The 16185-nt window shown below is 39.7% G+C and overlaps 1 protein-coding gene across 1 annotated transcript; it reads left to right on the forward strand.

Moving 5' to 3' along the window:
* Window positions 1-1722: 1722 nt before the first annotated feature.
* Window positions 1723-14314, forward strand: LYSMD3 (LysM domain containing 3). Its single transcript, XM_056112430.1, has 3 exons — window positions 1723-1966; window positions 6180-6448; window positions 10562-14314. The coding sequence occupies exons 2-3, from the start codon at window positions 6191-6193 to the stop codon at window positions 11225-11227; spliced, it is 924 nt and encodes a 307-aa protein (XP_055968405.1). The 5' UTR covers window positions 1723-1966; window positions 6180-6190; the 3' UTR covers window positions 11228-14314.
* Window positions 14315-16185: the final 1871 nt, after the last annotated feature.

The raw sequence follows: 16185 nt of genomic DNA on the forward strand, positions 1-16185 counted from the left end.
GAAATCCTTGTTCCTACTGGCCAGCTTTTTGGAACTTGGCCAAAATTCATGGTTAACTGCTTCCTTTATATATTCTTATAATAAAATATAATTCTCTTATTGTCTTTTCGTAAAAAATAGTTTAATAATTGCACCGGGGTTAAATATAAGTAGGAATTGAAGAGTATGCAGATATCAACGAGAAAGTATTTATACAAAAGAAACAGGTAGAAATGTTTGAAATTGTGCCACTTGGTCTCTCACAGGGATTCCACTGCCTATTGACATTAAAATAAGAAAAGTAACCTATGTGCAGAATGAAGGTTGTATTCACATTAACATTCATGAAGGCTGAGCAGCTGAAGCTCTACATACCAAGTAGGGAATATATCCTTTGTCTACTGATGAGAAAATGTCTCAGTGATAAATGGTTACAGACAGAGGTGTCATAAGGGCACCAGTACACAGAAGAGCTCTAACAAACTTCAAAAAAAATTGTTTCTAAGTCTACTCCCACAGTTCTTTTCGTAGCATTATGGAGAACAGTGGCTGTCCTTCCAAATAAGAGAAAAATATTGCACTGTAGAATCCGAACCCTCCTTAGCGCTTACCAGAAAACAAAACAGCATATGCTTTGAAAAGGACTTAAAAAAAAAAGGCTTCAAAGGCTTCAAGATGTAAAGATTCCGAAAGGTCTCTGCACCCAGCACTGTGCTTGTTTTGTAACTCAAATAGAAATTCAAAGGCAGTGTGGTGGTCAAGAGGGAAAACTCTGTAACATCAACACTGGGAGACATTAGGGTGATCATGAAAACACTGTACACCATCATTTTTTTAAGCTATTCACTTCCAAAAGAACAGCAACAAAAAAGCTATACACTCATTTATATAAATTTAGTACATTTGTGAAAAATTGATTTACGATGTTATCTAACAACTAAATCTCATATACACTAGCAGTAACTATCAATTGCTTTAGGTTCATTTTTGGGTACAAAACAAATTAGATTACAATTTGTTGACTGCTCTTCCTCCTAGAAAATTTGGAAGCCTGAATAAGTTGGACTCTTAAGGCAAGTGAAACACTTCCTGAAACCTGACTCTAGGGGGCGCACTTTCCACATCTAAAAACACAAAGGCTCAAGCCATCGCCCGCCAATAGTTTCTCCACTAGCATCCTGCTGTTTCTGCAGAAATCCAGAGGCTTCACGCATTAAAGGGTAAAACAGCACAGGACAGATTCCTTAACTGTGAATGAGAAAGCTATGCTTTGGGGACTTCTTCCCCTCCCTCCCTACAGACACAGAGCAAGAGCTGCACAAGAACCCCCACCCCTACGAATCTTGAACGCTTCCCCCTCGTCAGAGCCTTCCGGACAGTTTCTGCCCGGGCTGTGCAGACGAAGGACAAAGGCGCCGTCAGCAGGTCGCGCACGGTCGCGGGTGAGCCCGCGGGATTCCTAGGTCCCGGGGAGCGCTTCTGCGGGGCGAGTGGGCGGAGCCTGGGAGGGGCCAGCCCTTGGAGGGCGGGGCTTACGCCGCAGAGTCGGGGCGGGGCCCGGGGCGGGGACTAGAGGGCGGGGCCCGGGGCGGGGACTAAAGGGCGGGGCCCGGGGCGGGGACTAGAGGGCGGGGCCCGAGGCGGCTGGCTCTCGAGCCCCGCCCATGTCCCGGGCGGCGCAGCGCGCCTGCGCGCCGGGCGGCAGCCGCGGCTGTGTGGTCGGCGGCGGCGGCGGCGGCGGCGGCGGGCGAGCCCTCGCGCCCGCGCCCGCCGCCTCCTCCCCCGCCCGGCCCCACCTCCGCCCACTTGACGCCATGACGCACGGCAGGTTTGCGGACGTGGCGGCGCCGCACGGCCCGGAAGGTGGAGACGCGGGCGGCGACGGCCGAGGGACGGGCGAGGCGATGCGTCGGCCCCGGATGCCGGCGGCGTCTGACGACCTCCCGTGGGTCCTCCCGTGGTCGCGGCCCTCCTGCTAACGGGACAGGTAAAGATGGCGGCGGGCGCGGGGGGCGCCGGGGCGCGGCGGGCGGGCGTGCGGGGTCCTGTGGGGAAACTGAGGCTCGGAAGAGGCGCTGGGACCCAGCTGTTGGCGGAGTGGCGCGGCGCGGCGCCCCGGTCCCCAAACCACCTGCGCGTCTTCCGCGACGGGTTGTTGACGGTGACTGTTCCCCGACGGCATCGCGGTGCAAGTGCGAGTGTGTGACCTACAGGGGAAGCAAAACCACAGACACACACACACACACACACACACACACACACACACACACCACCCCCCACCCCCCCGAGAAGAAACTAGACGTGTGGAAGCGGCAGGGAGAGAAGGAAAGTTCTCGAAGCCGAGTGGGCGCTGGCTGGCTGGCCGGCCGGCCCGCGGTGCTCCCGCTTCGGGCCGGGTGAGCACTGCAGCCCCCGCAGAGGTGCTGGGGGCTGGGCCTCAGTCCCGGCTGATGCTTTGCAAGCGCTTCGTTCGCCTCACCGCCTCCCCCGGGAAACTGCATGTTGTGATTGAGGATCTGTGCGTGTCGTGTAGGCGGGTCGGCGTTAGGTAGGGACGCCCGAGCCGGAGGGAAAGCCGCAGATAACGCGAATCCTCCGGGGCGACTCGACTCTCTGATCTCGATAGACAGTTATCTGGGACCGGACCAGAGTCTAGCTTTTCCCCCCCCGCATTCGTTAGGGACAGCAGTTCTTGATTCTTGAGTGACAGCAGAAGGTCCTGTTGGTGGGATTTTGCAGCCGGGGTTTCCGCTGCTGCAAAGTGGGGGAGTGGAGAGATGCATGAAGTCCCAACTTGTAAATGCTGATGAGTGAGGGGCCACGGGGCGCGAGAGAGAGGACAGGACAGCGGCTAAGAGACCCTTGCCTTGCAAGGTCTTGCAAGGTGCCCAGAGCTCGGGCCAGTCCCTGCTACTTCATAGAGCGGACGGTGAGCCCGGCCTGGGGTGGCCCCCAAGCCCCAAATAAATAAGTAAACGTATCTGATTATCAGTACTTGTTTATTTTGGGCTTCTTTTTCCCCGTGGCTTACGAGTCCCGATCACCGACCCTAGCTTCGAGGACCGAATGAATGGACCGGATGGCTCTGGAGCTTTGTCCGGCGAAGTCCCGTTTGTCGCGCCGAGCCAGCCGCGTGTATTAAGTGGCCCTTGCCAAATCGCGGGTCTCTCTCTCGAGAGAGGACCCGCCAGTACTCTCTTAGGAAGATAGGTACGTCTAACAGTTTTCCCTATAAATGCAGAGCATTCGTAGATATTCCTAGGAGAACACTTGGTTTGGGGCTGGAGCGATAGCACAGCGGGTAGGGCGTTTGCCTTGCACGCGGCCGACCCGGGCTCGATCCCTGGCATCCTGTATGGTCCCCCGAGCACCGTCAGGAGTGATTCCCGAGTGCAGAGCCAGGAGTAACGTCTAAGCATTGTCAGCTGCGGACCCCCGCCCCCCCAAAAAAAATCCCCTTAGTTAAATGACTGGAAATAAAGCTTACTTCTTTTAGTCAAAGATGAAATGCTCTACAAACTCATGAGAATTAAATAAAAAGATGTATTTATTTATTTATTTTCTTTTTGCTTTTTGGGTCACACCCGGCGATGCTCAGGGGTTACTCCTGGCTCTCCGCTCAGGAATTACCCTTAGAGGTGCTCAGGGGACCATATGGGATGCTGGGAATCGAACCCGGGTCGGCCGCGTGCAAGGCAAACGCCCTACCCACACTGTGCTATTGCTCCAGCCCCAAGATGTATTTATTTTATTTTTGTATTAAAAATACTTTAATCTTGAAACTTGGAGTTCTTGTCACTAGTTAGGATTCCCTGAAGGAGTGGAAGTGTCGGTGACTTCGGAACTGCGGAGATGCTGGGTAGGTTTAGTGGCCAGGAAGTTGGGAGTCAGAGTTTATGGTACATGTAGGGTTTGTGGGAGTTGGTGAAAGATCCATGTAATATGTAGCTATTATTGCTGTTGTCTTAAGTATGGCTGTACGTGTATAGAGCCTTCTAGAAACGGGTTTTCCAGGATTGGATATAGTTAGAGTTTCCAATTTTCTCTGTGTTTCTTTCGTAGAGCATATCATTTATTGTCATCTGTATTCGAAACCTAGACTTTAGGAGTTGGCCTCTTTTGGAACTTTGAGACAGTTTACCTTAGGTTTTTATGATTTCCGCCTCCTATAAACACTCCCTTTTTTTCTTTTCAGACTGATTTTCCTTCACTATGAGGAAAGTTAAGCCAAAGGCGCAGTCTTGACCCACTTTGTTTATTCTGTTTTTCTTTCATGTCTTCTTATCTACGCCCACTGCTTCAGTTCTCACCTCTTCATTCATGTGTCCAATGACCATTAATAATCTGGATCTTTCAGAATTTTTTGTGGCAGTGTCCACTTGGCTATTTTGACTTTTGTTTCTGTAAAGGAATTTATGCTCGTGTTTCTCCTCCTCCCAAATTGTTCTGGCAGTGATCCAGATTGTAGAGAATCTTTTTTCTCTTTGCTCAGTGATAGAATGAGAAAGTTTATTTTTGACCCCTTTCTCTTCATATGTGAGCAACATTTTTAAGTCCTAAGTTGAAAGAACGTAGGGGATGTTTCTGTCTCCAGAATAGCCCCTCTGCCCTTTTGATTTCTCCCCATCTTTCACGGTAACCGAAAGTAATCTATGTTCTTTCTTTTTGTTTTAGTAGGGAAATTTTAGTGTTGATATTTGGAAGCATATCAGTAAAATGAATTTGTTTTAGCTATGACCAGGCCTTATTTTTATAAATTAATAGCATAAAGGGTAGCTCTGATTTCACACATCTTTAATTCTGTAGTAAGAAGTGAAGGTAAACCAACTTGTCTACTAGGAATAGGTAGGTGCTATTTAAAGGTAAACAAAATAATTTTGAGAAAATGGTATAAACTTTGTGGGAGCGACTAATATGAAGCTGAAACTGAATGTGGAAGTAGTGTGGTTTCTGTTTCTAATGAAAATGGAACATCTTGAGGATGGTGAGTTAGGCATGAGTTGCAGTTTTAACAACTATTTTTCGGGGCTGGAACAATAGTAGAGTGGGTAGGGGCATTTGCCTTGCACAAGCTGACCCAGGTTCGATTCCCAGCGGTCCCCTGAGCACCGCCAGGAGTAATTCCTGAGTGCAAAGCCAGGAGTAACCCCTGTGCTTTGCCGGGTGTGACCCAAAAAGCAAAAACAAAAACAAGAACTATTTGTTGATATCAGTGTAAGATTTTTTTCTTTGAAGTAGAAATGAGAGAGTGATCTAAAATCCATTCATAGACATAAATTGAGTTTGATGAGGATTTTCTGAAGTATTTTTTAAAGCTTCCAGGGAAAGAAAACCTCTGGTCAAGCAAAATCTTGTCACAAATAAAAAACACATACTGTATTAACTACAGATGATGACTCAAGTCAGCATGATCCAGGGAGGTCAATAGCTATTATAAAAGATATATAGTCCTTCATACACTGAAGATGTGGAAGCCAGGGTGTAGGAGAGTACAGGAGTCAAGGTGCTTGCGTCACACGCTGCTGAGCCTAGCTCAACCTTTGGCTCAGCATGTGATGACACAGGCCCTGCCAGGAGGCCTGAGCACCATTGGGTGTGGCCACACACGAAAATAGTGGAAGTCAGAAATTTGGGGTCTTAAACTTACTGGATGTGTAGATATAAAACAGATCTCAATCTCAGTATAATAAATTGTATATATGACACACATAGAGTACGCATTAAAAAATGCAAAACTATTTCCTTTATTTTCATATGCTCAGAATAAAGGGAATTTGCTCTTTTACTAAAAAATACTGTTTGCCCTTGTTGAGATGTAACAGCCCCCCATTTTGAAATACACGATCTCTACTTTGCCCATCTCATTATGCCATTGCAAAATGTATGAACTGTGCTTCGATGTCTATAAAACTTGAACTTCGGTTTTTGGGGGGTTGGGGGGAAGTGTGGGGTCCACATCTGGCTGTTCTCAGGAATCACCCTGAATGGGGTTCAGGGGATGGGACCTGGGTTGACCACGTGCACAGCAAAGCGCCACACCCGCTGGACTGTCTCTCCAGCCCCATGTACAGTTAAAATTTTTAAAAACTAAAATTATTCTTTTAAAAATCAAAAGATAAAATACCTTGAGTGTAATATGTCCGTTAGATAAGTGAATGAGCTACTTTTCAGATTTTCCTCTGCCTTGTTTCTCCCAACAGGTTTTGAAATTATGGCGGGGAGGCATCAGAATCGTAGTTTTCCTCTTCCAGGAGTCCATTCAAGTGGTCAAGCACATGCATTTGGAAATTGTACAGACAGTGATTTGTTGTTGGAAGAGGACGCTGAAGTGTATGAGCTTCGACCCAGGGGAAAAGAAAAAGTCCGAAGAAGTACATCGAAAGATAGACTTGATGACATTATAGTACTTACAAAAGACATACAGGAAGGCGATACTTTAAATGCAATAGCCCTTCAGTACTGTTGTACGGTAAGTCTTAATTTAATTTTATACAATGCAGTCCAAAATATATTATTTGATTATTAGTACAATGAGAAATTTATCTGTCCATTTATCTTAAATTTTCCTTTCTTTCTCATAGAAACAAATCTGTTGATGGATATTCAGTTTTACATAAATATTTGAATTTCTTCTTATATCCAAATCCATGATATTTTCAGTATTAAAAAAAAAACCTGTTACCTTGTTTTCCTTTTCCAAGTTGCAAGAAGTACACATGTAGATACACAAGCGGAAATATTTTTCTCTGCCCAGTTCCCTGAGATAACAAACTTCATTGTGTTTCTTGTTATGTTCTTTTTTGTTTGTTTGTTTTGTACTAGAGGTATAGATTATGAAGACCTTCAGGTGTTGGTGACTTTGACAGCTTTAAAATTGGTTTATACTCTGCACATTACTCCACAAGTTGCCTTTGCTTTTCTTGTTTCTTAGCATATCATGAACATTCTTCTAACTTCGTATTATATAAAGCTCTGTTTCATAGTATGAATGTACCACAATCGTTAACCTGTTCTCGAACTTACGGAGAATCAAGATTTCCTCCTTGTTCTGCACTATGCAGTGAATACTCTCACAAGTTTATCTTCAAATGGTGGCATCTTGGTTTTGATGTAATAGAGTCCCAAAAGTGAGATTACTAGGTGAAAGGGAAAGCATAGTTTAAATAAATAGTACTTTGTCTAAAACAGTTTCAGATTTGTGTCATTATGTCCATTTTGCATATTTAGCAGTGGTTTTTCATGACAGTACATTTATATGGAAACTGTTTAGAAATTGATTTTCAGTTCTTTTGTTCTCAAACTTCATAGAGAATGTTGACCTGTACATAGCATATACTTCCTTGGACATTTTTAAATGAACTTCTCTTAATGACTTTGAATACTTACAAACTCTTTCCATGATGTCATCAACCTTAATATTTTGAAATGTATTAGAATAATGTTTGTAGGATTCAAAATATCAGGATTTGCTTACTGAGATTCTTGGTTATTTAATCTGTGTATGTGCGAGTTCTTTGTGTAGCCACATGAAATTTTATACCAGTCATTCTTCCCCCTTAATATTTTGTTTCTGAAAACTTTTATAATGTAAAGTTTTATATTTGAAAACATTTATAAGTTTTTTGCAATAGAAACATTTAAATTAATAAAATTTCTATAATAATGAGATGCTGTTTTTTTCTGAATAATTATTCATAGTTGATCAGTATATATATTGCATATTTTGATTTGAAAGTTTGCTAAATGGGAATGTGATTGGTGGTTGAGTGCTTGCCTTATATGTATGAGACCCTGATTTGAGCCTCAGCACCACCCCCAAAATAAACTTTTTAAAATTTGACAGAAAATGTGCTTGAGGAAAATCGCAAGGTGTATCAGTTGATCCTACTGATGAAAAATTATTAATGGCATTTAATTTAGAGGAAAGATACACTGGGAAAATTGTAATAGCAGTTGGAGAGTTAAATAAGCAATACTCTTATCAGTTGAACTAGCATAAGAAGAATAACATTACAAAAAGATTTGTTTAAAATTTCTGTGTTGTGGCTGGAGCAATAGCACAGCGGGTAGAGCGATTGCCTTGCACGCGGGCCAACACAGGTTCGATTCCCAGCATCCCATATGGTCCCCAAAGCACCGCCAGGAGTGATTCCTTAGTGCATGAACCAGGAGTAACCCTTGTGCAATGCTGGGTGTGACCCCCCCCCAAAAAAAATTTCTGTGTTGTATGCAGCTCACAACACTAAGCATACTGCTTTGGAGTTACGAGGAGTAAAAAGTCAAGAGGTTGGAATTCCCAAATGCAACAAACATGACATAATAGGATCTATTATAGAAATATGCAGAGAGGGAAATGGGTACATAATAAATTTTAGAAACTGAGGTCGATATTAAAATTTTAGAATTAGGTCCTTTCCATTATTAATTGGACATTAATTATAATAGCTACTCAAGAATATTAAGTAGCAATTTATTTGAATACATAATACCAACAAGCAAAGAACATCTAAAGAGAATAGGGTCAGGATTTAGGGGTTATCAGGCCAGTAAATACGGTCATGTGAAAACATTAAACATATATATACATCATTCTGACTCTTAAACTTACTGTCTCTGCTAGTTTCTCAGTTCTCCCTCCTTCCTCTTCTCAAACATGTATTTCAAGGACTGATTTTTCCCAGAAGAATTTTTGCAGGTGTCATTGGATTTAATCAGTAATCTGCAGTTTATCCTATTTTGCCACTTCTAAAAGTCCTCCTTTGGCTTTGATTCTGTGGTTTCTGATTTTCCTACTATTAATAATTGCTAATGTTTGCATTTACATATGTAGGTCATGTCTGTTCTAAGTGTTCTTCATACAGTCTATTAATCTTCAAACCTACGTTGTAGGGTAGGTAGTATTGTTGCTGTCATTTTACATGAATTTACATAAATTACAGAATTTGTAAATAACTTACTCCAAATTACACAGTATCAGACCTTCCTTCAACTTTAAATTCAAACCATGCTCAGCTTTTAACTACCATCATATATTTTCCTAGAATTCTTAATTTTCTTTGTGGGTTTATATCATTATCCCTTGAGTGTTGGCATGCCATAGGGTTCTCCCAGTGCCACCTTTTTTTTCCCAGTCTTGGTTTTTGTTGTTGTTGTTGTTTCTATTAAATCTTCCTACTCTGTGACTTCAATTCAGTGTTTTGGGTTGGAGAGATAGCTGAATAGACTGGAGTGTGTGCTTTGCACACGCAGGAGATTCAGGCTGATGCCCAGAACTGCATGGGACCGAGCACAGCCAGGAGTGACCTTTGAGCCACACAAACTGATGTGGCCTCCCAAAGGTTTTTTTCCTGAATTTCAGACATGCATCTTACTGTCATCTTTCATTTGCACATTGTAAGACACCCAGAGTTAATGTGCAAAAGGTGCATTCATTCTTGTCTCTCTTCACAGTAGTCTATATCTCAGTGAATGGTATTGTCGCCTATTGAATTGATGATATTAGAAGTAAAAGTGTGGGGCCGGAGAGACAGTACAGCAGTTAAGATGCTTGCCTTGCATGCAGCCAGTCCAGCCTGGGTTTGATGAGAACAGAACTAGGAATAGTCCCTGAGCACAGCTGGATGTAGCCCAAAAATAAGGGAAAAAATTTTTTTATCTTAGACTCATTTTACCTCTGGCAATATCAATAGGTGATCAATGAGCAAGTATAGGTATGGTCAAAGCATTGGAAACAGTGAACGGGAATAAAAAAGATGCTTGAAGAGCTTGGCATGCTTTTACATAAACATTTCTCTTCATGTGCAGATGGACAGACAGATTGAGGACAGTATAACTGTTTAGAATAATGACCGATCTTGATCTTGGGGTTAATTGAATAATACATTTGTACTGAAGTTTGGGAGAAATGGCTTCAGAAGATAAGTGAGGGAAATGAAGTTTTTTATCACTTCCAAGGCCCATGACTTGGAATCTTTAGTATGCATGGTTTTTTTTATTGTCCTAATCATACATAAAAGTATGGCCTAAGTGACCTCTTAGGACTTTTTTATTTCTTTGGTGGTTTTCCTTTTGGTGGGACAGGGTGGGGGGTTGGTAGGAGGTCTCTTAGCAATGCCCAGGAGACCTTCCAGGAATCTGACCTGGGGCTCCCATCTGCAAAGTATGCACTCTAATCCTTTGGAGTATCTCCCAGCTATTGATCACATCATAGTCTTGATAAAAATTTTAGTCGGATAAACCGACACTTGTATTCTGTCATGTTGGAAGAGCATAACTGCTCCTTCCCAAATTGTTTACAATCAGCAGAAGTAAATTTGTGCATGATGAACAAAGAGAAACATTGGAGGATTTTCTAATCTATTTGTATATTGTGAGCATCAGTGTAAATTAATTGGGGATAGTAAAGAATAGTGATTTCCTAGGACTAGATGTGGTTATATTAATTCAAAAATAAAATATATCCGAGTGGGATACTTATTATTTAGTTCAACCTATTTTTTCCTCCAAAAGTAACTGGGATGAATGAACATTACTTCCTGTTTTCATTTAGAATTCAGTTGAATGTGCACTTTTCTTTTTACAGGTAGCAGATATCAAGCGGGTTAACAATCTCATCAGTGATCAAGACTTTTTTGCCCTTAGGTCTATCAAAATTCCAGTCAAAAAATTTAGTTCATTGACTGAAACACTTTATCCTCCAAAAGGAAGACAAACTTCACGTCCTTCATCTGTTCAGTACGTTCCAGAACAACCGGAAATTTTGTCTCCTAATGATTCTGTTTCTTCCAGTGAGTCAGCTGGTAGCTTTTTAAAAGAAGTAGACCGAGACATAGAACAAATAGTAAAATGTACAGATACGAAAAGAGAAAACCTTGATGAGGTGGTGTCTGCGTTAACAGCACAACAAGTACGTTTTGAACCTGATAACAGAAACATTCAACGCAAGGATCCTTATTATGGAGCTGACTGGGGAATAGGGTGGTGGACAGCTGTAGTCATAATGTTAATAGTAGGTATAATAACACCAGTGTTTTATTTGCTGTATTATGAAATTTTAGCTAAAGTGGATGTTAGTCACCATTCAACAGCGGATTCTTCACATTTGCATTCAGGAATCACACTCCCGTCACAGCAGAGAGAAATGGAAAATGGAATTGCTCCAACTAAAGGTGTGCCTCTTGGCCAACAAAATGATCATAAACTATACAGGCAAGATTCCCGGCCACCTGCTGCTCAACCCAGAATATAGCAATTAGCTCTCAGTCACAGTGTTGTTAAATCACCTACGTATTTGGAATACGCAGTGTATCACTTCTATTCAGTGGCCGCTTCAAAGGCAGAATTTAGGGAGGTTGAAGATGCTTTATGTTTTTCACCCATTTGGGGGAGCCATTTACAAATGGGCTGAGTACACAGTTGATATTGTTGATCTGGTATCAGTAAACATATCTGTTAAAAGGAGAAATGAATTTATATTTTTCAGTTTCTTAGCTTGGAATATTCATTTTATCATTTTAGCCTTGTTATGATTGAAATATTTTTTAGTTCACTTTTAATTTAAGGTTAATAGTAATTGACTAAGCAGAATAATGATGACATCATCTGTTGATGACTGAATAAGGTTGACTACTGTAGACCATGAAAATAGTTGCAAAAAAGTTTGGTTCTAAAATTATTTATGATAATACACACTTAGTATTCCATTTTGAAGCTTTAAAAGAAATATGTTTAACATGTATGCTGTGCAAACAATTTGAAATAGAAAGGGGAAGGAAATGTATAATATGTTGAGGCAAATGAATAAGATTAAATATTTTTAAACCCCCAAATAATGTGTTTGGAAATCTGCCATTTGGTCACTAGAACACTGGATTAGGTGAAGACCTAGAAGTAATCTTTACTGTTAAATAATGCTGCCTCTACAATTTTAAGTGTTTTTTTTTTTTAGTTTTTAGATATCCTGATATTTGAAAAAGCACTTTTGTAATTCTTTGACGAAAAGTGTAATACAGATGAGTATTATTTAGGAAAGAATTCCTTACATACTGTGAGAAGTTGTTGCTGTGTTACATGTAGTAACATGCCTTAATTACATTTTAATGCCTTAAATATTTTATGTAAGCGAGTGTAATTTTTATAATTAAAATTAAGCATTGTCAGGGATTCAGCTCAGTGGTAGAGCACATGTCTGGAATGTGTGAGGCACTGAGTTTGATCCCTGGTACTGCAGGGGAAAAAAAGGCTGGTTTATTTAGCATCAGAAAATAAAAACATAACTTCAAGTAGTCAAGCTGAATTCACAACATAGGCTGTATAAATTCATCTCTGCCTTCACAATCAAGCACAAGTGACTCTCACAATAATAGATTTTCACAGCCTACCTCTGAGATGTTGTTCTGTGTGTAGAAATTGGTTGAAAGGTTGATAGTGCCACTTTTTAACAACTGCTGTGGATCAGCCAATCTGGCAAAATAAGCATTTGCATACTGATTCACTTAATTTTTAAAGGTATGTGTTTTTAAAATGTAACCAAAATGATTAATTAAAGGTTTGGTGGTGTCTTGATTGCCTATCTTGTGTATAATAAAGCATATACCTTAAGAGAGAGATTACCACTTCATTTACTGAGCATTATTTCCTAATTTTTAATATTTCGACTTTTTGACCATTTTTCTATTCCAATGTCCAATCTTAAAACAAAGTGGGGTTAATATCAGTGGTAAAGGAGGATTTATGACGTTTCAGCAGCAAGCTATAAAATGTTGACACACCAAATATCAGTTTTGCATATTAGAGGAATTCAGACAACTACCAAAAAAGTATTACTATGGAAATTGTATGTAGCAAATTGAAGTTTTGAGTAATTTTACTTTAATGTCCTAATGTCATTAGGGCATCTTGAAAAGAGGTGATAAGTCTAATTTGTGCTCAGTGTTAACCTGTCAGTTTACATTGGAATTATTAAACCTACGGGGGGGGGGAATCAAGTTTTAGTGAAGATTATTTTCAGAGGAGAACTGACTAAATGTCCTTTGAAAACTTACATCAGATAAACGAGATCAGTTGTTCCTTTTTGCTAATGGTGACTGGTCTAATTTCCAAAAATATATAACTTATTTGTAAAGTAGTAAGGTTTATAATGTACTTGTTGACTCAAAACCATTTCTGCCTTGCAGATGTCCTATCCCTTAAAGGAAATGTAATATATTCATATGGTATATTTGAGTAATTGTCCTTTTTCGATAGAGTTCCATACTTTTTAATAGAATTTAACGTAATTCTATATTTTTATGTATAGGATGATTGATGCAAATTGTCATTTAAAATTTAAATTCCTAAATAATATGGAATATTTAGCTTTAAAAATACTAATATTTTTAAAAATTGGAGCAAATAAAAGATTATAAAACATACTAAAGTAAATTTGTCATTTGATATTGTGGATTTTAATTTTGTTACACCTTTATGGAATCTACTTTGAAACTTTGCTTTTCACTAAATTAATTTCAAGGTATTTTTAGGCATTTTATTTTACAAATATGAAAGAACTGAATTACTGCATTTGGTTCACTTAAATAGAGTTTAAATAAGGAAAATGTAGTTTAGGGCTTTTTTTTTTTCTTAAGTCTGGAAATAGTTTATTTTTAACTAAGAGATGTCATAGTTAAACATTTTTGACACCCTTCTAGAAAATTATGGAGTTAATGACTTCAAAGGATATGAAAATGAGTTAGGGAACCTTCTCATCACGTCTAGAATTAGAAGCAAGACTAATGTTAATTAACAACTCTCCAGGATTACTAGTGTCTAATGCTCCCCCCCCCCCCCACACACACACTCTGCTCGATTCCTAGGCTTGAAGAACTTTTTAAATGAACCACTACTAAGTAAATCATTCTTTTTTTTAAAGTTACTTCTAAAATTACCTACTTGGAAACATGAAGGATAGAATTTTAGAAGTATCACCAAGCAAGATCCAGCCTAAGTGTTATAGGGTAAAGGTGAACTTCTTAGAAATCTGTATTTAAATGGTGCATTATGGTGGGAATCTTTATTTAAATTACAACAGTGTTGCTCAGGAAATCAGTATTTTTCTTCCAAGTATGTGCATATTGCACTGTTAGATCATAGACATATCTGAATGCTTTTATTTAATTCTTTTTATGTATGAAAACACTATAATTTTTGTATAAAGTATTTTATACGTATGCAAAATGGAATTGTAGAACACTGTTAGCATGTATACCTGTAAAGCTGATTTTTAAAACTTTCTGCCCCTTATTTCTCTTACTTTAAAAGATTTTCAAAATGTAATAAAGTTTCTATTTTATTCTACCTAAAATGGGAGCTGGTGAATTTGATTGGATAGACCAAACATTGATAGACTGTAGGAAAGATGAACTGACCTGATTGCCAGTTTGTACAGAAGCAATTCACTGGATTATTTACAATATTTTGGGGTGAGGTGAGTGGAGTACAGGAACGACCTGCTTACTCTTCTATGTTTTTTGACTGTTCTATCAATAGTACAAATTCACGTAAACAGAAGAAAAATTCCATTGCCATCTACAGTGATCTCCAAGCTGAATCTCAAGGACAAGTGTCAAAAGCAGCTTTTTTTTTGGCCCAACCTATAGAACTACATAGGGCTCGGTGCTTGAGAATGCTGGGGGGAATGTTACCGGGACAGTAATAACAGATTTTTGGTAACGGTATTTACCACGCCACTGGGGCAGTTTACTTATGTAAATAGCTCTCTTTACATGAATAAACCTCCCCAAGTTATTCTAGGTAATTAATAATGAGGTCAAGTCTGTCTTTAAATTAGATTATCTTCATTTCCTTCATTTCAAAACTGATCCATGTTCCAAAAAGGATTTTGGGCAGATTGATTCTGAACCCTTCAATGTAAATAAAACAAAAAATTTCAATGAATGAACTTTGGGGGTCTTCAGTTTCGTGGGAGACATAGGGTGTGGTCCATGATAGCAAGTTGTGGGTGGTCATATAATTGTGCTATCTACATGACATGGGGGAAAAAAAAACTTTTCGTTTCAAGAATATTAGAATTGTGAAGGGCTAGAGAGATAGTACAAAGATTAAGCTGCTTGCCAGGCATGTGGCAGTAGCTGCAGACCCTACCTTGTTCTAAATCTGGGTAGTATAGTGTATATGTGGTCCTCTAAGCACTGCTAGATCCCCCGAGCACTGCCTTCCCATGCTGCCCCACAAATATTTTTGAACTTAAAAATTTGTAGAATAATATATAGTATAATCCTTGATTTTTAAAAAAAAGTGATCTTACATTTTTACTTAATATTCTTATGTAAAATGTTTTTTACTAACTGTATAGTCTTCAACCATATTAAGGCAAAACCACTAACATTCTACACTTGGAAGATGGTAGGGAAGGAAAGATTTACCTTTTGAGTTTCACAGCATTCACTTCTCTCCAGTGTGCCAACGATCACATTAATAATTTAAATGTTGAACAACTCTAGTTTGTTATGACTTTCATCACTTAGAGCTTACTTTTGTTAGTGGTGGTGGACTGTCCTAGAATATTTGATAGTGGCATCCTTGCTCAGCATACAGTTAGTAGGTAGAACTTATACTGAATTCATGTTCTCTATGAAATACAAGAAAGTTCAAAATAAAGTGCACCAGAATAGGGAAAGAAAGACTTTTGTAAGACTTTAATATGTAGACAAATACAGAAAAGCCTGGCAATAAAATAGGCCTACCTATTACATAATTTTAATTTTTACCAGTTATTTTTTTTATACTCAATAGGCTATTTCTGCATTAAAGTTTATCTTCCTATGGAATATTTTTACAATCTGATATTTAAACTAGAAAAACAAGATTTGTTTTATTACGAGCAACCAGCCAAAACTTCTTTTTCTCACTATTAAATTTATAAAGAGATCCAATCCTCCCTTTTATCCAAGAGTGAGGATTGCCTTTAAAGGAGATGATCGGGCTTCCCAAGAGCAAATCCTTGCTCAAAGAGATTGAACGATCATCTGCAGGACTAACCTACGGAGAAAGACTGAAAGCCAGAAAAAGAAACACCTGTGCCTTCGGCAGGTTTGCCTGATGGCAGCAAACATCTGAAGATTTACAATAAAGAATGTAAAAAGAACGATAGAGATTTCTATAAATGTAGTTAAGTTACTAAGGAGGTGTAAGAATAATTGATCCTGT

The sequence above is a fragment of the Sorex fumeus genome, unplaced genomic scaffold (genome assembly GCF_029834395.1).
Source record: "Sorex fumeus unplaced genomic scaffold, SorFum_2.1 ptg000018l, whole genome shotgun sequence".
In the NCBI taxonomy this organism is placed as follows: Eukaryota; Metazoa; Chordata; class Mammalia; order Eulipotyphla; family Soricidae; genus Sorex; species Sorex fumeus.

What these genes read in the sequence shown, in the direction of transcription:
- LYSMD3 (XM_056112430.1), top strand. Translation starts at nt 6,191, where the DNA reads ATGGCGGGGAGGCATCAGAATCGTAGTTTTCCTCTTCCAGGAGTCCAT. An exon ending in CCCTTCAGTACTGTTGTACG is followed by an intron (nt 6,449 to 10,561) that starts GTAAGTCTTAAT and finishes TTCTTTTTACAG; the next exon opens with GTAGCAGATATCAAGCGGGT.